The 18,092-nt window shown below is 34.9% G+C and overlaps 2 protein-coding genes across 3 annotated transcripts; one reads left to right on the forward strand and one right to left on the reverse strand.

Annotated features, from left to right (window-relative positions):
* Positions 1-858: 858 nt before the first annotated feature.
* LOC138708884 (mitochondrial disaggregase-like) lies at positions 859-8,184 on the reverse strand. Its single transcript, XM_069839163.1, has one exon. It carries the CDS (start codon positions 7,595-7,597, stop codon positions 5,717-5,719), a length of 1,881 nt encoding a protein of 626 aa, XP_069695264.1. The 5' UTR covers positions 7,598-8,184; the 3' UTR covers positions 859-5,716.
* Positions 7,763-10,985, forward strand: LSm7 (U6 snRNA-associated Sm-like protein LSm7). Of its 2 annotated transcripts, none has more exons than XM_069839165.1 (2): positions 7,763-7,848; positions 10,182-10,985. In XM_069839165.1, exons 1-2 carry the CDS (start codon positions 7,798-7,800, stop codon positions 10,551-10,553), a joined length of 423 nt encoding a protein of 140 aa, XP_069695266.1. In that variant the 5' UTR covers positions 7,763-7,797; the 3' UTR covers positions 10,554-10,985. The 2 variants fall into 2 exon arrangements, with proteins under 2 accessions (XP_069695266.1, XP_069695265.1); XM_069839164.1 differs by having other exon boundaries at positions 7,831-7,928.
* The last annotated feature ends 7,107 nt before the right edge of the window (positions 10,986-18,092 follow it).

The raw sequence follows: 18,092 nt of genomic DNA on the forward strand, positions 1-18,092 counted from the left end.
TGACAAATGTTGTATTGCATGTTTCCACGTATTCACATTTTTTTTTTTTAATGTTCTAGTGATATTCAATTTATTTTATATTTCTGCTTTCATATTTTCTGATAATGGTATATCTCTAATGTGATAAGTTGAGCTAATTGATTATAATTTTCCTTATTGTGTGTACTTAAAAATATTGTATTCACTGTATGCTTTGTACTGCACTATTTTATTACTACTACTATTATTATTATTATTATTATCATTATTACTATTCTTATTTATTATTATTATTATTATTATTATTATGAATAATTGTTCTATTTTTTATACTTTGTATGCCTCATTTATTTTGACCTGCTGTTCACATTTTATTATGCTTTTTTCTTTTTTCTGTATGTTATATATTATGTCTGATTTCTTCTTACTTGTTGTTTACATTTTATTATTATCTTATTCAGTTTTCTGTGTAAAATTGTAGTGTACTTTGTAAATTTGTAGTGTTTTTGTAACGCAGTCTTTACTCCGGGTTGAGTGTTAGAGAAGGCCGTATGGCCTTAACTCTGCCAGGTTAAATAAATTATTATTATTACCCTCAGCCAGCTTTGAATCTGCAAACCTTAAATTTAATGACAAGAATGATAACTAATAGTTCACAGAGGAAAACAGGTAGAAATGAACATGTTAATGGCAAATTCGGAACACAAAAACAACTACCGATCCTGATGTCCTAAATTTTCAGAGATAAAACTAGACTCCAGTCGTCATTCCACAAGACAAAGTATTTGAAGTAGGCCTATTCACTCTATAACTTATATGATTATGTTTAAGCAGGGAAATCTACTAGACCCTTCTGATCGGAATAAAAGAACACAAATATAATGTCAAACAAATGTTTCATTGAACTTAAAATAACTATATACAAATAACTTACATCGATTCTGGCAGCACAGTACATAACGTGAAAATATAGAAACTTATTGTGAATCCTCCAAGCATTCCAAGTGTACCGTAACAAATGATGGAAGAAAAATGGCTTGCAAAAATTTGGTTCCTTCTCACATAAATTCTTGATTTTCTATGGAACAAGATGAAACATTGTTAGTTTCTGATGTTTTATAGACAGATAAAATGAGTTCTTGTTATGTTGTTCAGAATCAAAGGATAAATTAGCATCCACTTTTCTTTTCTTTATCAACAAAATTTATTCTATAATATACTCTGCAAGACATTTCCAAGACAAGGTAAAGTTAAGTTTCGGACTAGACATAGTATCAGTCAATCACACATTTCTGCTAACTACATACCTTTAATATCAATAACAATGTGTTTAACTTATTATACTAATGGTATTTCTAGCATTATATCACAAACACTGAATGGCTCCTTTGGCTTAAAAAGGACGTTAAATAGAGAATTCCCTTCTACTTCCATAACAGCAATTAATGATGTTACAAAACAGTCAACGTATCTCCTATTGCATCACTTCCCATGTATCAGGATCTAAGTTTGCTATCAACTGACACACAATGTTGCTACCTAATAGATGAAAGAAACAGCTGAGTGTCTGATAATGTAATCAACAGCAATAAGATTCTCATATACTGAAAATAAGCTTCAATGAGTAACACTTGGCAAGACTGCCACGAAAACTATACATATCACTGAAACATTTGCAATAGAATACATAGCAAGATACTGCAGAAATCTTTTTGTTGCATTTTGCCTGTATAAGTGAAAGGCTTTTGTATGTGAAAAAATTGTTACAAAGTAATGCATCTCTAAATTAACATTCTTATATTCTATGAATCTCTTTGCCTTCTTGCACACTTCTCTAGAACCAACTAAATTCCACAAACATAGATGTGCATCATGGGCACTCTTCTAAATTTGATCTTGGAAACCTACAATCAGTGGCGTAGCGTCAATGTAAGCTAAAAAGCTCAGCTTCCCCAGTTAATAATAATTTCATAATAAACCTGCAGTCTATGGACAAAATTATTTATTAATTTTAATAGAATTTATATTTACGCGTTAAATATTGTAATGCGGCAGCTCAGGATGATTTGTGATGCAGCAGTAAACAAGAAGCCTGCACACACCAGCTTCCAAGCAGACTGGTTTCTTACACTCATTCTTCTGTGTAACCCACCCTGCAGATTTTCCATCCCTTTCTAACTAAACTATCCTGGTCGCAAGGCTATCAAGAAGCTAGCTTTGACATTGAAAATAAGTAGCTTCCGAGTTATCCCTTTTCATCAGTTGTGTTCAGTTAAAATGTTAGTGTGCATTGTGGCTGATATAATAAATAATGAGTGAAATAACAGTTCCTGACACCAATTTACTTGAATTTTTTAAGACAAATCTATTATCAAGACTGACTTACGAACAAAAGTGTGATCTAAAAAACAAATGACCGACTCCCTTGCTGTCAATGAAGGACACAACCAAAAGACAGATGCATATTTATGTACTGTATCTATTGACCGTTAATATTGTGATTCCTCTATGACAGGGAGCGAGCTAATGTTGGGTACGTGTCCATTTGTTAGAGATATGTGTAAACCGTGAAATCATATTTTACTACGTACCATTTGAGGTCATGCCTTATTGGTGTTACTTACGAGGTTCCAGCCAATCTTCGACTGCTGACTTGACATTGACTACTATTTATTTTAAGACTATATTTTTGTAATACGTTTTCTCATATTTCATGAAAGACAACTTGAATTAGCTTCCCTTGCTCAAAATTTCATGCTACGCCACTGCCTACAATTTGACTTGATTCTTATCTTGCTTAAAATGGTTGCTTTTGAACAACTGTCAAGTGAAGCCCAGATTTATATGCAAAGTACATGTTGAACGTAACATTTTGGATCCAATACAAAGTGGATATTTCTGAAAAATTACACTCTGGTCAACAACAAATTACAATGTATTTTACTATGCATATAGAAAAAAAATACCTTCTTCATTTCCTTTGTAAGCTACCTTATCAAGACAAACTATCCATATTATTTTACTAACTAATGTGTACGCGATTTTGTAATCTAGTGCTATTTGTTAAACAGTCTTAAAAAGAAATTACAAAGTGATATTTTGGTGGATTATTTTAACAAAATTGTTACCTTTTATATATAACAGCATTTTATTTACACAAGAAACGAATTTGCAATTCTGTGCTACTTGGTAAATATTAGGTCTAAGCAATTTCTTTCTAAAGAAAACCTGAAAGAACTTCAAAAACAATTCCACAAAATATTACATAAATACTTATGGCAATCAGGGTGCGAATTAATGGGGGAGGGAGGATTTCCCCCCTCTCACAAATTTATATTAACACCTCTGCCAGGGATAATTTCTATCCCCCTCTCTCACAAAATATAATTGTTTTAATACAAGTATACTCTATAAAATATAAAGTAAGCAAAGAAACTAATATTGATATCATCATCACCAGCAATTTGACAACAATCAATTATTTAGGAATTAAACATCTTATCTTAAGCCTGCTCATGGATATAATTATATAATCAAGATGCAAGACAAGTAACTCAGTGAGACCAAGTGTTCAGCCGTATCGAATGAGGATAATAATAATTTTATATATAGTATTCTCTATCTAGAATTCTATCCCCCCCTCATCAGTAATCTTAATTCATACCCTGATGGCAATATTACCATTAACTACCTTTCTTAAAAAAAATTGCGCCAATAACTTTTTGTGTATATCTGGCAATTTTTGGGAGAAGAGAGAGGAAAACATTCTTTTGCATACATATTTTCCAATTTTTTTTTTTACAAGGAAATAAGTAGGATCTACTTTTATTGATATTTCTTCCTTTTAAAGCTGAAGTCAATAACCCAAGAAATTACTTAGTTTATGGTACTGGTAATGGCTACTCGGGAAAAAATGTTACTTTATTATTTGAGGGTTAGGAGAAAGAAACGTTGATGTCCATAATAAGTTGCTCCAAGAAAATTACGTTTTAACACATTGACATCAACTGTTCTTTACCTGCAATACATATTTTCAAATATGTTTTACAAGGACTATGTTGCTTATTAACGCATAGTGACTTGACAGGTTCGTAGAATCTATGAAGAACAACGGAGTGTACAACTTAACTAAAAAATGTCAAAAGGTGGACATTGACGTTTTTTTCTCCTGACCCTTCATTTCATCTTCACATAAATTTTCCATTTTTTACTTTTGATATTTCTTTCTTTTAAAGCTGTCAAAAGAGAAAAAATGTTAGTTACTTTAGTATTTGCTGTTCATATAAATTTCCTATTTCTTCCTAAAAAGCTGTCAATAACCCTAAGAAATTACTTAGTTTTTGGTAATGGCTACTGGGAAAAAATTGTAGTTATTTTAGTACTCGATGTTTACATAAATTCCGAAATATAACTATCTGTTACTGTAAGATCTTGCAATTTAGAAGATTTTCCTTCTACATAGCCTAAACTTATAAAATATTTTTACGTGACAAATGTAAACATTTTACAAAGAGAGACCAGCGAATAGGGATTATAAAGAATGGACACTTCGCGTCGGTACCTTTGATGTAGCCGGACTGATTTCAATGACCTTCAAGCCAGCTAAAGCGTGAGATTCTGCTTTCTCCCTAGAGTTGGCGCTGACATCACACCAGCTAGCAGTCAACACAGCGGAAATATAACACACATAATTAATACATCTAGGTACATTATGTACTCAAATAAAATAAATTGGATCCATAAAATAATAAATCCGTCATTAACTGTAATGTCTAGACTCTAGAGTTCCTTTATAATGAGAGTTGAGACGTTGACCCCAACAACAATTAAAATAAGTGCTGAAAATGGAAAAACAAAACTCTTACGAGAAGTAAAACCATATATCTATATTATATTATATACAAATATTAAACGAATTCGATACTTAATTTTATAATGTATTATATTATTTTATAATATAACTTATTATATCTGAAATACAAAATATTATTATTACAACTAGTTTGTCACTGAGAAATAAGGAAAAGCTGTTAACTTAAATTTATTTGAAGCAAAGCGTTATTGGATTATGCAATAAGGTAGGCGATGTTTGGATCCTGTGTCTCAACTCTATACTCAATTATTATCTTAGTGTATGCTCGATTACACTAACCTTTAGCGCTTGAAAGTGGAACTAAACGCTGGCGCAAAGAGAAACAAAACACAGGAAAATTCGCTCAGTGTCCATTCTTTATAATCCCTATTCACTGGAGAGACCTTACAATGTCTTTCATTACATACTACGATACAGAATAAGATAAATTCACTGGCATATCTATTTTATTATAATTATATTAGATGTAACTTTATATATGTAGGCCTACATTACATATTTGCATTCATAATTTGGTATTGTTTTTGCAAATAACTTATATCCGGGCTCTAGTAATGAACAGAAATCATAAAATGTAGTCTTACAATATGTTCGAATCTACATCATGATCCAGAACAGTAATGATTGTTTTAATGCTCATATGGCCTAAAACAATGAAGAAAGCAGATATTTTACCAGTAGATAATTAATTAGGAAACATTATTAACAAATAATAATAGATGGTAATCAGGTAATATATGACTGCAGTCTCTCTGTATTTTAACTTACATACAAAACTCTCTATTACTGGAAGTTACATAGAAATGTTCAAACTGAATAGCAATGTGCAACATATGGGAATTTTACCATCATCTCTGACGCTGGCTATAGAAATGATGCACCACCATTTATGACAGGCATCTCTGCTTCATCAATGTCTATGTATTCTGCAACTCCTCGTCTCTTCACCCGCAGTTTTATGATAGCGCTGCCAGTTTCTGATGAGGGCCATAATGACACCAACTGAACAGTGGTGCCATGTCCAATAACACCCCGTTCCTGGGCTGCGGCCAGCTGGTTCACAACCCGTCGCTCTACCTCATACTTGATAGAACGGGCACCATAGTGAACATCGTAGCCATCAGCCAGCACTGCCACCACTGAGTGATCCCAGATGAGCTCGATCTTGTGCTTGTCCATGGCCCTTTTAGCCCAGAAGTCCAGTTCTCTTGATACCAGTTGGTAAAGCTCAGAGCGAGAGAAAGGTAGGAAGTATACGATCTCATTGATCCTACCCAGGAACTCATCTCGTCTGAAGTGTTTCTTCAGGATTGGCTGTACCACTTTCTCCTTGAAGTTACGAGATATCGTGATCCTTTCTGAGATGTCTGTCTCGTAAATATTGTCTTCCAAGCGTTTACTTGCTAACTCCTTTGCCTCCTTCCTCAACTGTAAGGCATGTTGTGCTATCTCTTCACTGGCAAGGTTTGATGTCATCACGAATATGGCGTTCTTACACTCTATAGTGTTGCCCTTGCCATCGGTGAGTCGTCCCTCGTCGAACAGCTGCAACAAGACGGTTAACACGTCAGGATGGGCTTTATCCACTTCATCGAAAAGCACGACAGCCTTAGGAAACTTCTTCAGTCTCTTGGTAAGCTGGCCACCATCGTCGTGGCCAATGTATCCAGGCGGTGCTCCAATAAGTTTGGCGACTTCATGTTTCTCTTGGAATTCTGACATATCCAAGCGAATAAACGCGTCGTCTTTCTTCTTGTGTAAGTATTTAGCAAGCTGCTTGGCCAATTCGGTCTTCCCAATGCCTGAGGATCCCAAGAACAGGAATACCAACGGGTGTTCTTCATCCATCCATCCATTCTCTTTGCGGCGAATTGTTGATGCTACTGTTGCAATGGCTCCCTCTTGCCCCACGATATACTGTTTGAGTCTCTGTTCGAATGGAAACCTTCGCCTCTCTTCTGCCTCCTTCTTCTGTTGCATCTCTTCAAATTTGACGATAGACTTGTTAAGTAAATCTCTCATCACATCGTTTTCAGCATACTCGGTAGCACGACTTCCTGTGTCGCTTTCTACTGTGGGGTCAGCGCCTCTTTCGAGAAGTATTCTAACTATGTTGATATCGTCCATTAATACTGCATAATGCAAAGGCGTGAAGCCTCTAAATGTTGCATGCCTACTTAGTCTACTACTAAATTCATCTTCTCGTGTTAAAAGAACGCTAACAGATGGTAATCCTTTTTCAATTGCAGTTCTTTTCACGTTTATGAAGTCGTCGCCTAAGTTGGGATCGGCTCCTGCGTCTAATAAAGCTTCTACAGCTTCTGCTTCGCCGTTAACAGCAGCAACATGCAGAGGTGTCCATCCAAGGGGATGCCTTGAGTTCGGATCTAAACCTTCAGAAGTCAACCTTTTTATTTCTTGCACATTTCCAAATTTTGCTGCACGAAGTAAACGTTTATCTTTATAGTTACCTGACTGTTCTGCAAATACGAAAAGTAGAGCCAAGCTGCTTGATAATACTAATATTGTTCGTTTTCTTAAATCTTCTCCATGATCATTACAGGTTATGGTCCTAAGTACAATCGAATTTATTGGTGAATATATCGGACGTTGGTTGCACTTGTAACACTGAATTGGCACAAGGAAGTTAGAATTATAAAATCTACTTCTTAATTTTGCTCTGTTTCTCAGAAAAACACATAAATACTTTAATTGATTGTTCCTGGCCTGTCCAAACTTAAACATTGTTAATTTTTTTTTTTTCAGAAACTTCAGAATAAATCACTGCACTTGCAACTACGAATACATAACCTTCACTGGGCAACAATTTTGATGCTGTGGTAATGTAATTTAAGGTAAACCAGATTTAAATTACTCAATACAATGCAGTGATTACACTTATCACTTTCAAGCACCAGATAATCAGTTGCACAAATACGAGCGCAATGACGCAGCGCTCTTCTTTCAACTTGTTGATAAAACTGTTGACATTACATGTAAGTAACTGTTTGCAAATTAAGTAATGGATGTCTTCGAACTACAAAACCTCTCTTTTAAATCACGTAATAGCAACCCGGTAAGATGTTCTACTTCGCATTCTTTGTTTACATTTTTAAATGCATTTTCATATTTATCTCTATGTCCTTATACTTCAATTCTGACATGTAAATAATCATGGCAATACATTAATGTAGTGAATTTTAATCCAAAAAGAATGTAATATTCATTTTACTTTCGGTATCAGAAATACAGAAACCACAAAATTCAAACATAACTATGCCGCTTGTGAAGTTTCACTTTGTACCGTACCAACCTACATTTTTCGCATGTTCCGCATAATCTATCGTCTTTTGTCTATTTGTGAGCATTTCTTCTGTTCTATGGCCAGAGGTTTTAGGACAACTTGCGCCAAATCAGAATTCAATTGTTATTTTTTATAATTTTTTTTTTCCTCAGTTGGTTTATGATTTTGTTTCCTGGAGCTGTAGTATGGTTGTGTGTTTTTATGTTGTAATTCAGTAAGTTGACTTAAAATATAAACATTAGTCCGATTTTATATGTATTAGTTATTGACAGTATTGATTTACCTATATATTTATATCAGCTGGTTGACATTCTGAATTAATGAGGTTTTGTTTAACCTTATTATTCTCGAAATAATACGTACCGGTAACAAAAATATATTTAAAGTGTTATTTTATTGAAACGCTGTTATATTTTCAAGAAGACAATTATTTACTGCTTTGGCGAATTTTGCAGTTCGCTTTCAATCGTATGTTACATAAAATAAACCCATGTAGTGAATAGTAATAACTGCATAGGTCTTCTAAACGTGGTATGGACCAGTGAGATGTATAACGCTAACACACAATCATAAGAACTGTCACAGCAGTATGGAATATGTAAACCTATAAAATGAAAAAGTTTCGTCTGGTTAATTTCCAGGGAAAGATCGCATATCTTTTTTCGAAGGTTGTTTGCTCTCTTCCTTACCTAACCTAATGTTTAGGTTAGATTGAGTTGGGAAGGACGAGCGACCTTACCTTGGAAGTTCACTAATCTAACCTAGGGGAGTAATTACTATGTCTACAACAAGAATAATATAAATTGCACCAGATCAAATGATAACGGCTAACGTGGTAATCTAGCCTATTCCGATTTATGAATATTTTCATAGGCCTACTTGTTCCATTCTGTAACAATAGATAGATTTAATCTTCATCTTACGATGTTTGGTGACTTATACACGTCCGTTGATGTGACATATTAATGAATTTAAATACTATTATAGTCACAATCATTTTCATACCATGGCATGATTGTGACTATAATAGTATTTAAATTCATTAATAGATAGATTTATTCGTTTCGTAATATTCTTACAGTTGCTTTATAGCATGTAATAAAGAACATGTCCAATTGTTACGTTTAACATAGGCCTATAAAATGCAAATATGAAATATTTACATAGTACTGTGAAATTCATCTACAGTATAGAAAGTGTGAGATATTAAGTAATTTTTTAGTTTTATCTTAAATAGTGTAGGTTATGGTTATGAATCTTAATGTCTTCAGGAAGGCTATTGAAAATTTTTATTGCCATGTAACGTACTGTCCGTTACTCAGGAGAAGACGAGTGGAAAGAATGTGACCTTCTTGACTATCGCTGTTGATTATTATAAACATCGCTCAGATAAGCATCCCAGTAGCCAGGTTATTACTCGTGCAGGAAACATGAATAGCAATAAATATGGATATTAAAGCTAAGTTGAACAGAAGGAGACCTAATGTTTCCGCTTACTGCAGTACAAATATTGCTCGTGTTGTCGTGCGTTATCTGTTTACATCCCTTCCTCCTCAGTCCGCTCTCGTCTTCTCCTGAGTCACTGACAGTAGTCCCCTTTGATAGCATGATAAATTTGATGGCGTATGAAAATCATTCTTTCTGCGGATACCTAATTATTACATAAGAGGAAATTTATTAAAGAGTATATGTACTGATTTGTTAAGGGGAGAATCTCTAAATTTTAAAAAATGGTCTACACGATTCTCTAGCTTTTGCTCCGACTATTATTCTAATAGATGTTGTGTACTGTTCGTGACACATCAAGTATCTCATATTGTTGTTGAAACCTAGCTTGTTTGAATGAAAATGTTAAGTTCTGTCTAACCCAAAGTAGCCCTTCTCATATTGTACGATTTTGCTATACAGCCTATATGCAATGGTGTGCATTGTCGTGACAATTGAAGCTGGATAAGGGACTTGCTAACTCAAAGGAAAAGGAAAGATAAGCCATTTTGTTTATTTTATGTTCTTTTCATGTTTCAGCTAGTGCATATTTCATATTGGAAGCCTGAGAATTCAACAATGGCAACAATTCAGGGACAAGGCGATCAAAAGGAAGAGCGCAAGAGAAAAGAAAGTATCCTTGATTTATCCAAGTATCTGGAAAAGAATATCCGTGTTAAGTTTGCTGGTGGTAGAGAAGCAGCCGGTGTGCTCAAAGGATATGATCCACTGTTAAACCTCGTGCTAGACAACACCACCGAAGTTCTGAGGGATCCGGATGACCCATACAAACTGACAGAAGACACTCGAATGTTGGGATTGGTGGTATGTCGGGGCACATCTGTGGTACTCATATGTCCCGTGGATGGCATGGAGAGCATTCCTAATCCCTTTGTTCAGCAAGAAGGTTGAAGTGAATAGTGTGTGGCATGTGGAGTACGAACTCGCATTTATAGTCTCCACTAGGGATGGACAAACTTTCTGACTGACACAATGAGGTTGTGAAGTCGTGTTGTCATTTATATTTAGATTCCAAAATGCTCTACAGACTTAACTGTTACATTTTCATTTTTGAGGCATTAACTTAAAGTTTTCACCTCAGCATATTTGTGTGATGTCAGAATGTGTTGCAGGCTGTATTAATTATAAGACTCTAAAATTAATTACTGTACAGAATTTGTAAGTTGGACAGGCACAGTTCCCAATCTCACTGAACCACCCAATCCAATATGCTTAGTTAAGCTATGTTGCCATAATGGGAAAAGGGATAACTTTGTAATGTCTGTTACTAGTTGATCAAGCTACTAATAGACTAATGAAATAAATTTGGCATTGATTTTGTGATTGATTTTTTTAAATGTCATATTTCGTTCTTTTTGACCGTCGTATTTCATGATGTCTTGTAATATACCTGACAATAAGAAAGTTTTTTTTTCCCCCCCCTAAAATATTGAGATGTTTTAAACATTGAAATTAATAATGAATGCTATAGCCAGATGTAAGAGACGAAACAAAATATTTTCTACTCTTCATTTTTAATTTCCATACTCCCCACTATTGTACTAAGTTGTTTAATATGGAAATATGACATTAAATTATTGTGAATAAACCACAGTAAATGAAAAAAATCTCTTGCAGATTATTCTGCCTTTCTTTAATCTAAACATTTTTTGTATAATTTTCTATTAATATTATTTTCTCCGCACTTCTGCTTCCCCAGTATTAAATCGATGATGTTCAGGTAAAGGAGGTTAAGTCACTTTTTTTGCAAGTTGAGTTTTATTCCCCAAGTGAAAACACAAGTTAAATTCTACAACTTGGTGTGCACAAAACAAAAGAATAGTACTGTCAGTGCATTTCGAAGTTGCGGCTCAAGGTCAAGCAATAGACTGGATTTTACACGTGTGCTTACCTCATTCCTGGATAATTCTCCTCAACTAGTCAGCTGGGATTACCAGTGCTTCAGTTCATAGTTTTCAGTTGAGTGACTCGTGCATTTGTACGTGACCTTGATCCAACAGTTGGAAATGCAATTACAATAGCATTTGATATGTTTTGTGTATAAAATTATTTATTCCAAAGTTTAATTTTCATTTATCTCTAAACTCATTTTTATGACTTAACTCCCTTTATCCAAACACCATTGAAATGATCTTGATCTCTCCCCCACCCCAATTAAGTGATGGAAGTGCCAAAGAATGTTACATTACAGAAGCAACTTGGTTATTTACAAAATAATTACAAATCTGTAACACCAGAAGTGTCATCATTTCAGTTTGTTAATTTTTGTATTCCTCTATCCACAAAATGTTGTAAAGATAAAAGTCTCACAATATATTTAATTCAAAAGAATAAATACGCATTTTTTATTAGATTAAACATCCCTTTCAGTACCGTGGCTAATGAGAAAGACAGACTACGGCGTGAACCAGAGTCACATAATTATCTCGATCTAGTCATGGCCATTGTAGCAATCGCCTAATATAAATACAAGTTCAAAATTCTAAAAAACAAAGGAATTGCTATACAGTAGAACCTCTATTATCCGTGGTAATGAAGGGGATTAACTGAACGGTTGATCGAAAAAATCGGATAATCCGTACCATGAAAGATTTAGTAATTTCCTTCGTGGTCTTGTATTTAATTCGCTAGGTAGTGGATCAGAAGTTCACTTATTTAAGTCTGGTTGTAAACGACGGGTTTTTAAGGAGCAAGGAAGCCATTTTTAATGACTGTCTCAGGAAAGTTAGGAATAAAGGAGGTCTCATGTTGTAGATTTACATTCTTTTTAACACTATATGCTCGTTTTTATTAAATCGCGCAGTTGTAACTCCATTCTCATATTCTGATGCAAAATAAGTCACAGTTTTTCTTTCTCAAACCATTCAATTATTTCATTTTTTTTCGATACTTAGCACAATACATTTTCTGTTAAAACCCGCGGAAGACATTTTATAGGCTATACAAATTATATTATAGAATGGCAATTCGAACAGACAATGCTGTATAATGATAAAGGCTTGTAATAACACTCTCTAGCAAAAAAATATGTAGAACCTACTAATATGATGTACAAAACAGTACTTCATATAAGTTATTTATTTCTGAAGAAAAAAAAAGATCGATAAATAGACAGTCGGATAATCCGTCAATCGGTTAATAGGGTGACGGATAATCGGGGTTCTACTGTATTAAACTCCTATTAAACGTGCATTTATATATAAACTTGTTCAATGTTAGACATGTTATGACTAAGAATGTGACATCATACCATAGCCTGTCTTTTTTGTTAGCTACATCTCAGTTACTTATTGACATTGATTCGATTTTATGTTGGAATAGGAAATTAAAAAAAAAAAAAAAAACACTTTCGTCATGAGCTCCATCCAGTGTTAAAGCATGATTATTACTGAGGATTACCTAGATACAATTACACAGGAAGCTTTAGTAATATGCTGATGCGTCCTTTTTGAACCCCATTAACTAACTTTAGTAATATTAATGTTGAGCATGTTAAGCTGCAGTTTGTTTATGGCGATCATCGCCAGGTGCACATCGTTGGCGATTGTCACCTGGAATTGCTAGCAGTTAAAAATGAATGCGCACGGTTTCTTTACAGCAATGATCGCCAATGTAGATCACTGGAGGTTGCTTTTGAAGCAAATTCAGGATGCACACCCGCCGCATACATGTTCAATAATCGATATTTAGAGAAGGCCATTTAGAAATATTGAATTGAGTTATGGCAGCAAAACAAATGAGAACTGACAGTGATGTACGCTGATAAACCACTTCCTGACGATCATCGCCAGCGTTTATAATCGCCGGTGATGTGCATCCAGTGATGATCGCTGTAAACAAACTGTAGCTTTAATGTTTGATATTTGTAACCATTCAACATAAAGTAATTCCTGCCCCAGACAATTTGCTAATATCACAGACATGGCAGCATCAGATACGGAATGAACGAAAATAAATATTCCATTGATTCCTTTGAATAAAATACTTAAATGTAAGAACGGATAAATACAGTAATTACAAATTTTTAATGAAACTCAGGTGAGATAACAGAAAACTTACACGTCATGTTGTAACTTTTATGGAATTGTGTCAATTGTTGAATTGTTCCACTCCTGTTTGACATTTGGTGATCTCTTATTTAGTCTTCCGTGATTTCTTCTTCGTTTTTACACTCCTTCAGCTTCATAACCTATTAGGGAAAAGTACACTTTACTGACAAGTCTCACAAAACTTCTCCTTTAGTGAAACAGAACTAGACTAGGCCACCAATGCAGAAACAATAATATAACATTCCTACGAGACCTGGGTGGGACATATTAGAATATATGGTAAGATACCTTCATATGGCTGACTGCTGTGTTACTCTCTCAGTCTCCATTTTTTCTCAGTCTGGTACACCATCTGTCTCCAACTCTTGCTCACTCATCAATGGTTGTCTTCACATTCCCACTCCATGATTTACATCTGTTCCTTTTTCTTTTTCCTAGATTTCTTCATTTGGACCTATACAGTGCTTTCAATGATCGTGTTTCTTTAATTACCACTGATTCATAGAACAGAGTTGTGAGGGGAATATAAAATGGGCAAAGAAAGGGAAGGGATGGAGAAAGAGTCATGAAACTAAATTGGAAATAAATGGTGGTCATGAGTACTTGCGTCGAAGGATTGCTGTAACTTCGGTCCAGTACTAGGGTGTTATTCCAGAAAGTCTACCAACAAATTGTTGAGTAGAGTTTAGTCGCGTCTATATTTTTTAAACTATACAACATATTCCAATGAAGTAAATGGCAATCGAGAGATGAAGGATCAATGTATTCAACGTGCCACTGATTTGCAGCAGGTGAAATCATTTAGCAATATGTGGGAGAAGGGAAGTTTAAGCACGAAATGGTAGATCATATAGCAATAGAGGCAGTGTAACTCGAGAATGCGAAGCGATAGAACATTCCCAATAGTGTCAAATGATTCGTAATGAACCAGGCAACAATTAGCAGTCGACAAGTTAAATTGGAAAAATTCGTGAGTGAAGGTAAGTAAAGCGAGAAAATTCACAGTGTCGAGACATGCATTGCAAATGGGAGCAGATTATAAGCAGTGGATTGCAGATGATAAAGCATGATGGTTACTGTAGCAACTGACATGTTTACTCTCAATGCATACAAGCATAGTGAAGATATGCTGGGTTTTCAGGGTATCTGGAAAGAAGAGATGATGTTAGTCACAGCTGTCATTTACCTTACCTTAACTACAATTCTATCAGCATAAAACTTGTGGTGTCCCTTTTTTTTTTGGGAGGGGATAAAAATTGTATCTTACTTTACCTTATGATGAAGGATGGAGGGAACAGAGAAAAATTCTCTCTGGCACTGGGACTCGAACCCAGGTTTTCAGCTCTAAATGCTGATGCTTTATGTACTAAGCCACACTGGATTCCAGTTCCGATGCCGGGTCGAATTCTCTCAGTTTTCCATTTGGTGGCCTACCCTCGTACTGTGTCACAATGTCCAACACTATGTACAGAGGTGCACTCATTATGAGTGACTAAGTGGCCGGGATCCGACAGGATGAGCGCCGTCTTGAATCACTAAGTGATTACTTACGCTTATCATATTATTATGATGTACCGAAGTACCTTCATCATATAGTAATGCAGAATTCCTGCATGGAAATATATGAACTTCGGTACATCATAATAATTACTTTACCTTAACTTACAGTAGAATCTCTAAGTGACGATCCTCTTCTTAGATGCGTGCCCTGCATCTTGTAAAAAATTTCCTAGGAATGTAGTGAAATTCTCTGAGTGGAAGTTTCAACAGAAATATCTGTCTTTCAATTCATCTAGCAGGTGGGTATCGCTCACATACATTGTCTTTCAATTTGCTCCATAAAGAGAAACTCCAAGACTTTATATCTTAGGTGTTGAGGCTATCTCTATCATTGACTAAATAATATTCATTGTGAAGTTTTAAGCACGCATAGTAGCATTCTCTTGTATGAAATAGCTGCTCGTTTTGTCTTTACTGTCAATGCACTGAAGAGTGGAGTCAATTTTTTTTATCAAAATATCGTGCAGAATTAACTGTCAATTAGCTAAACACAAACATGATTATTCTACTTGTACTGGTCACGCTGAACTGTAGGGTGAACTGAAATTGTAACTCATAAATTTACTTATTGTCATGGGCTTGATATGTTTTCCATACAATTTTCGATGAAACGAGCATTGAGGGACTTCCGCCGATTTTAGCAAGACTTCTGACTTCTGTTGCATTCAAATAATTGTTGTTATTGTTGTTTTCTAATGCCAGGCATTTGACAAAGTCATTTAACCTCTTGCACTCCAATATTTTTCAAAGATATTGTCATGGTTAGCCACTGACGCACAGATTTTGAGGTGTTCTGAATCCATTTCTTGATTTGAGTTGCACAATGGACAGTTAGGAGACTGATACATTCCAATTCTATGCAGATGCTTGGCCAAACAGTCATGGCCTGTTGCCAATCTAAATGCAGCTACAGACGATTTGCGTGGTAAATCGGGAATCAACTGTGGATTATGATGCAAAGAGTTCCATTTTTTCCCTTGAGATTGTGTTATCAAATTTTGTTTGTTGAAGTCTAAGTATGTAGATTTAATAAATCTTTTCACAGAGTAAAACGTAGATTTAGTAACAGGTCTGTAAGTAGCAGTGCTGCCCTTCTTTGCTAAAGCATCCGCATTCTCGTTTTCCAGGATTCCACAATGGGATGGTATCCATTGGAATACAATTATTTTATTGAGTGTTATTAGTTGAGAGAGCATTTTATTTATTTCTGCTATTTGAGATGAAGGTGTGTGTCTAGAGACTATTGATAGAATAGCTGCTTTGGAGTTTGACAATATAACTGCATTTTTAAATTTATTGATGTGGCAGAGAAGATTCCTGAGACTTTCACTTATTGCAGTGATTTCTCCATCAAAACTTGTTGTTCCATATCCGAGAGATCTATAAAGTGAGAAGAGACAGCACGTAACACCTGCACCTGCACCTTGTTCCCTGGAGATCAAGGATCCATCGGTGTATAAATGAAGCCAATTTTGTGGAGGGTACCTAATATTAATTGTCTCTAAAGACAATTGTTTCATTATTTCAGTGTTTACTTCTGATTTCAGTATTTCTTCTGTTAAATTTAGATTATACTCTAGCCTATATTTAATAGTGTTAAAGGTTTTGATTTAATTTGTAAGTTTTCTTTTAAATTCGGGACGATGATTTTTTGTTTTAATTCTTGAACCATGGATATGAAACTTTGAGTTTTTAATCAAATAATTATAAAATACGATAATTTGGTCCAAGGAGCATCCGTTTTTGGTGCAAAGATAATTTCGTTTATAAACGGAGACATACTAGTATAGTAGATATTCGAACTTTCAGGGGTGCAGACTGTAATTCTGACCATTATTTGGTGATTGGAGAATTAAGAGAAAGATTATCAGTAGCCAAGCGAGTAGAGCAACAAGTTAATATTACTAAATTCAATATTTTGAAATTAAAGGACGAGGAAGCTAAGCAAAATTATCAGGTCGAAATTTCGAATAGGTTTGCCACTTTAGAAAGTTCCGACGAAGTTGAGAAAGAATTAGATGTTAATAGCGTGTGGGAAAATATCAGAGATAGTATCAAAATTGCAGCTGAGCAGAGCATAGGTTATTATGAAACTAAGAAAAAGAAACCGTGGTTTGATGAAGATTATTGCATGGTAGTAGAAAGAAGGAAACAGGCAAAATTGAAATTCTTACAGGATCCAGTCGAGGAGAAGAGAGATAATTATTTCAATGAAAGACGGGAAGCAAGTCGTACACTTAGGAATAAAAAGAGAGGTTACTTGAAGGAAAAACTGAATGAGGTAGAAACAAATAGTAAGAATAAAAACATTCGAGATTTATATAAGGGTATAAAGGAATTTAAGAACGGATATCAGCCAAGGGTAAACGTGATCAAGGATGAGAATGGTGACTTGCTTGCAGACTCTCCATCAATCCTAAACAGATGGAAAAACTATTTTGCACACGCAGAATAAATATGGGAAATGCGTGTTATTATTCGGTTGAGAAGCTCTTATCATCCAGTCTGCTGTCCAAAAATCTGAAAGTTAGAATTTATAAAACAGTTATATTACCGGTTCTTCTGTATGGTTGTGAAACTTGGACTCTCACTCTGAGAGAGGAACATAGGTTCAGGGTGTTTGAGAATAAGGTGCTTAGGAAAATATTTGGGGCTAAGCGGGATGAAGTTACAGGAGAATGGAGAAAGTTACACAACACAGAACTGCACGCATTGTATTCTTCACCTGACATAATTAGGAACATTAAATCCAGACGTTTGAGATGGGCAGGGCATGTAGCACATATGGGCGAATCCAGAAATGCATATAGAGTGTTAGTTG

Source organism: Periplaneta americana, chromosome 11, assembly GCF_040183065.1.
Source record: "Periplaneta americana isolate PAMFEO1 chromosome 11, P.americana_PAMFEO1_priV1, whole genome shotgun sequence".
NCBI lineage: Eukaryota > Metazoa > Arthropoda > Insecta > Blattodea > Blattidae > Periplaneta > Periplaneta americana.

Bases quoted from the DNA above. Each gene is read 5' to 3' on its own strand.
- LOC138708884 (XM_069839163.1), bottom strand. From the start codon at position 7,597: ATGTTTAAGTTTGGACAGGCCAGGAACAATCAATTAAAGTATTTATGT.
- LSm7 (XM_069839164.1), top strand. From the start codon at position 7,875: ATGGATGTCTTCGAACTACAAAACCTCTCTTTTAAATCACGTAATAGC. The intron at 7,929-10,181 runs GTAAGATGTTCT...TTCATGTTTCAG, and splicing joins AATCACGTAATAGCAACCCG to CTAGTGCATATTTCATATTG.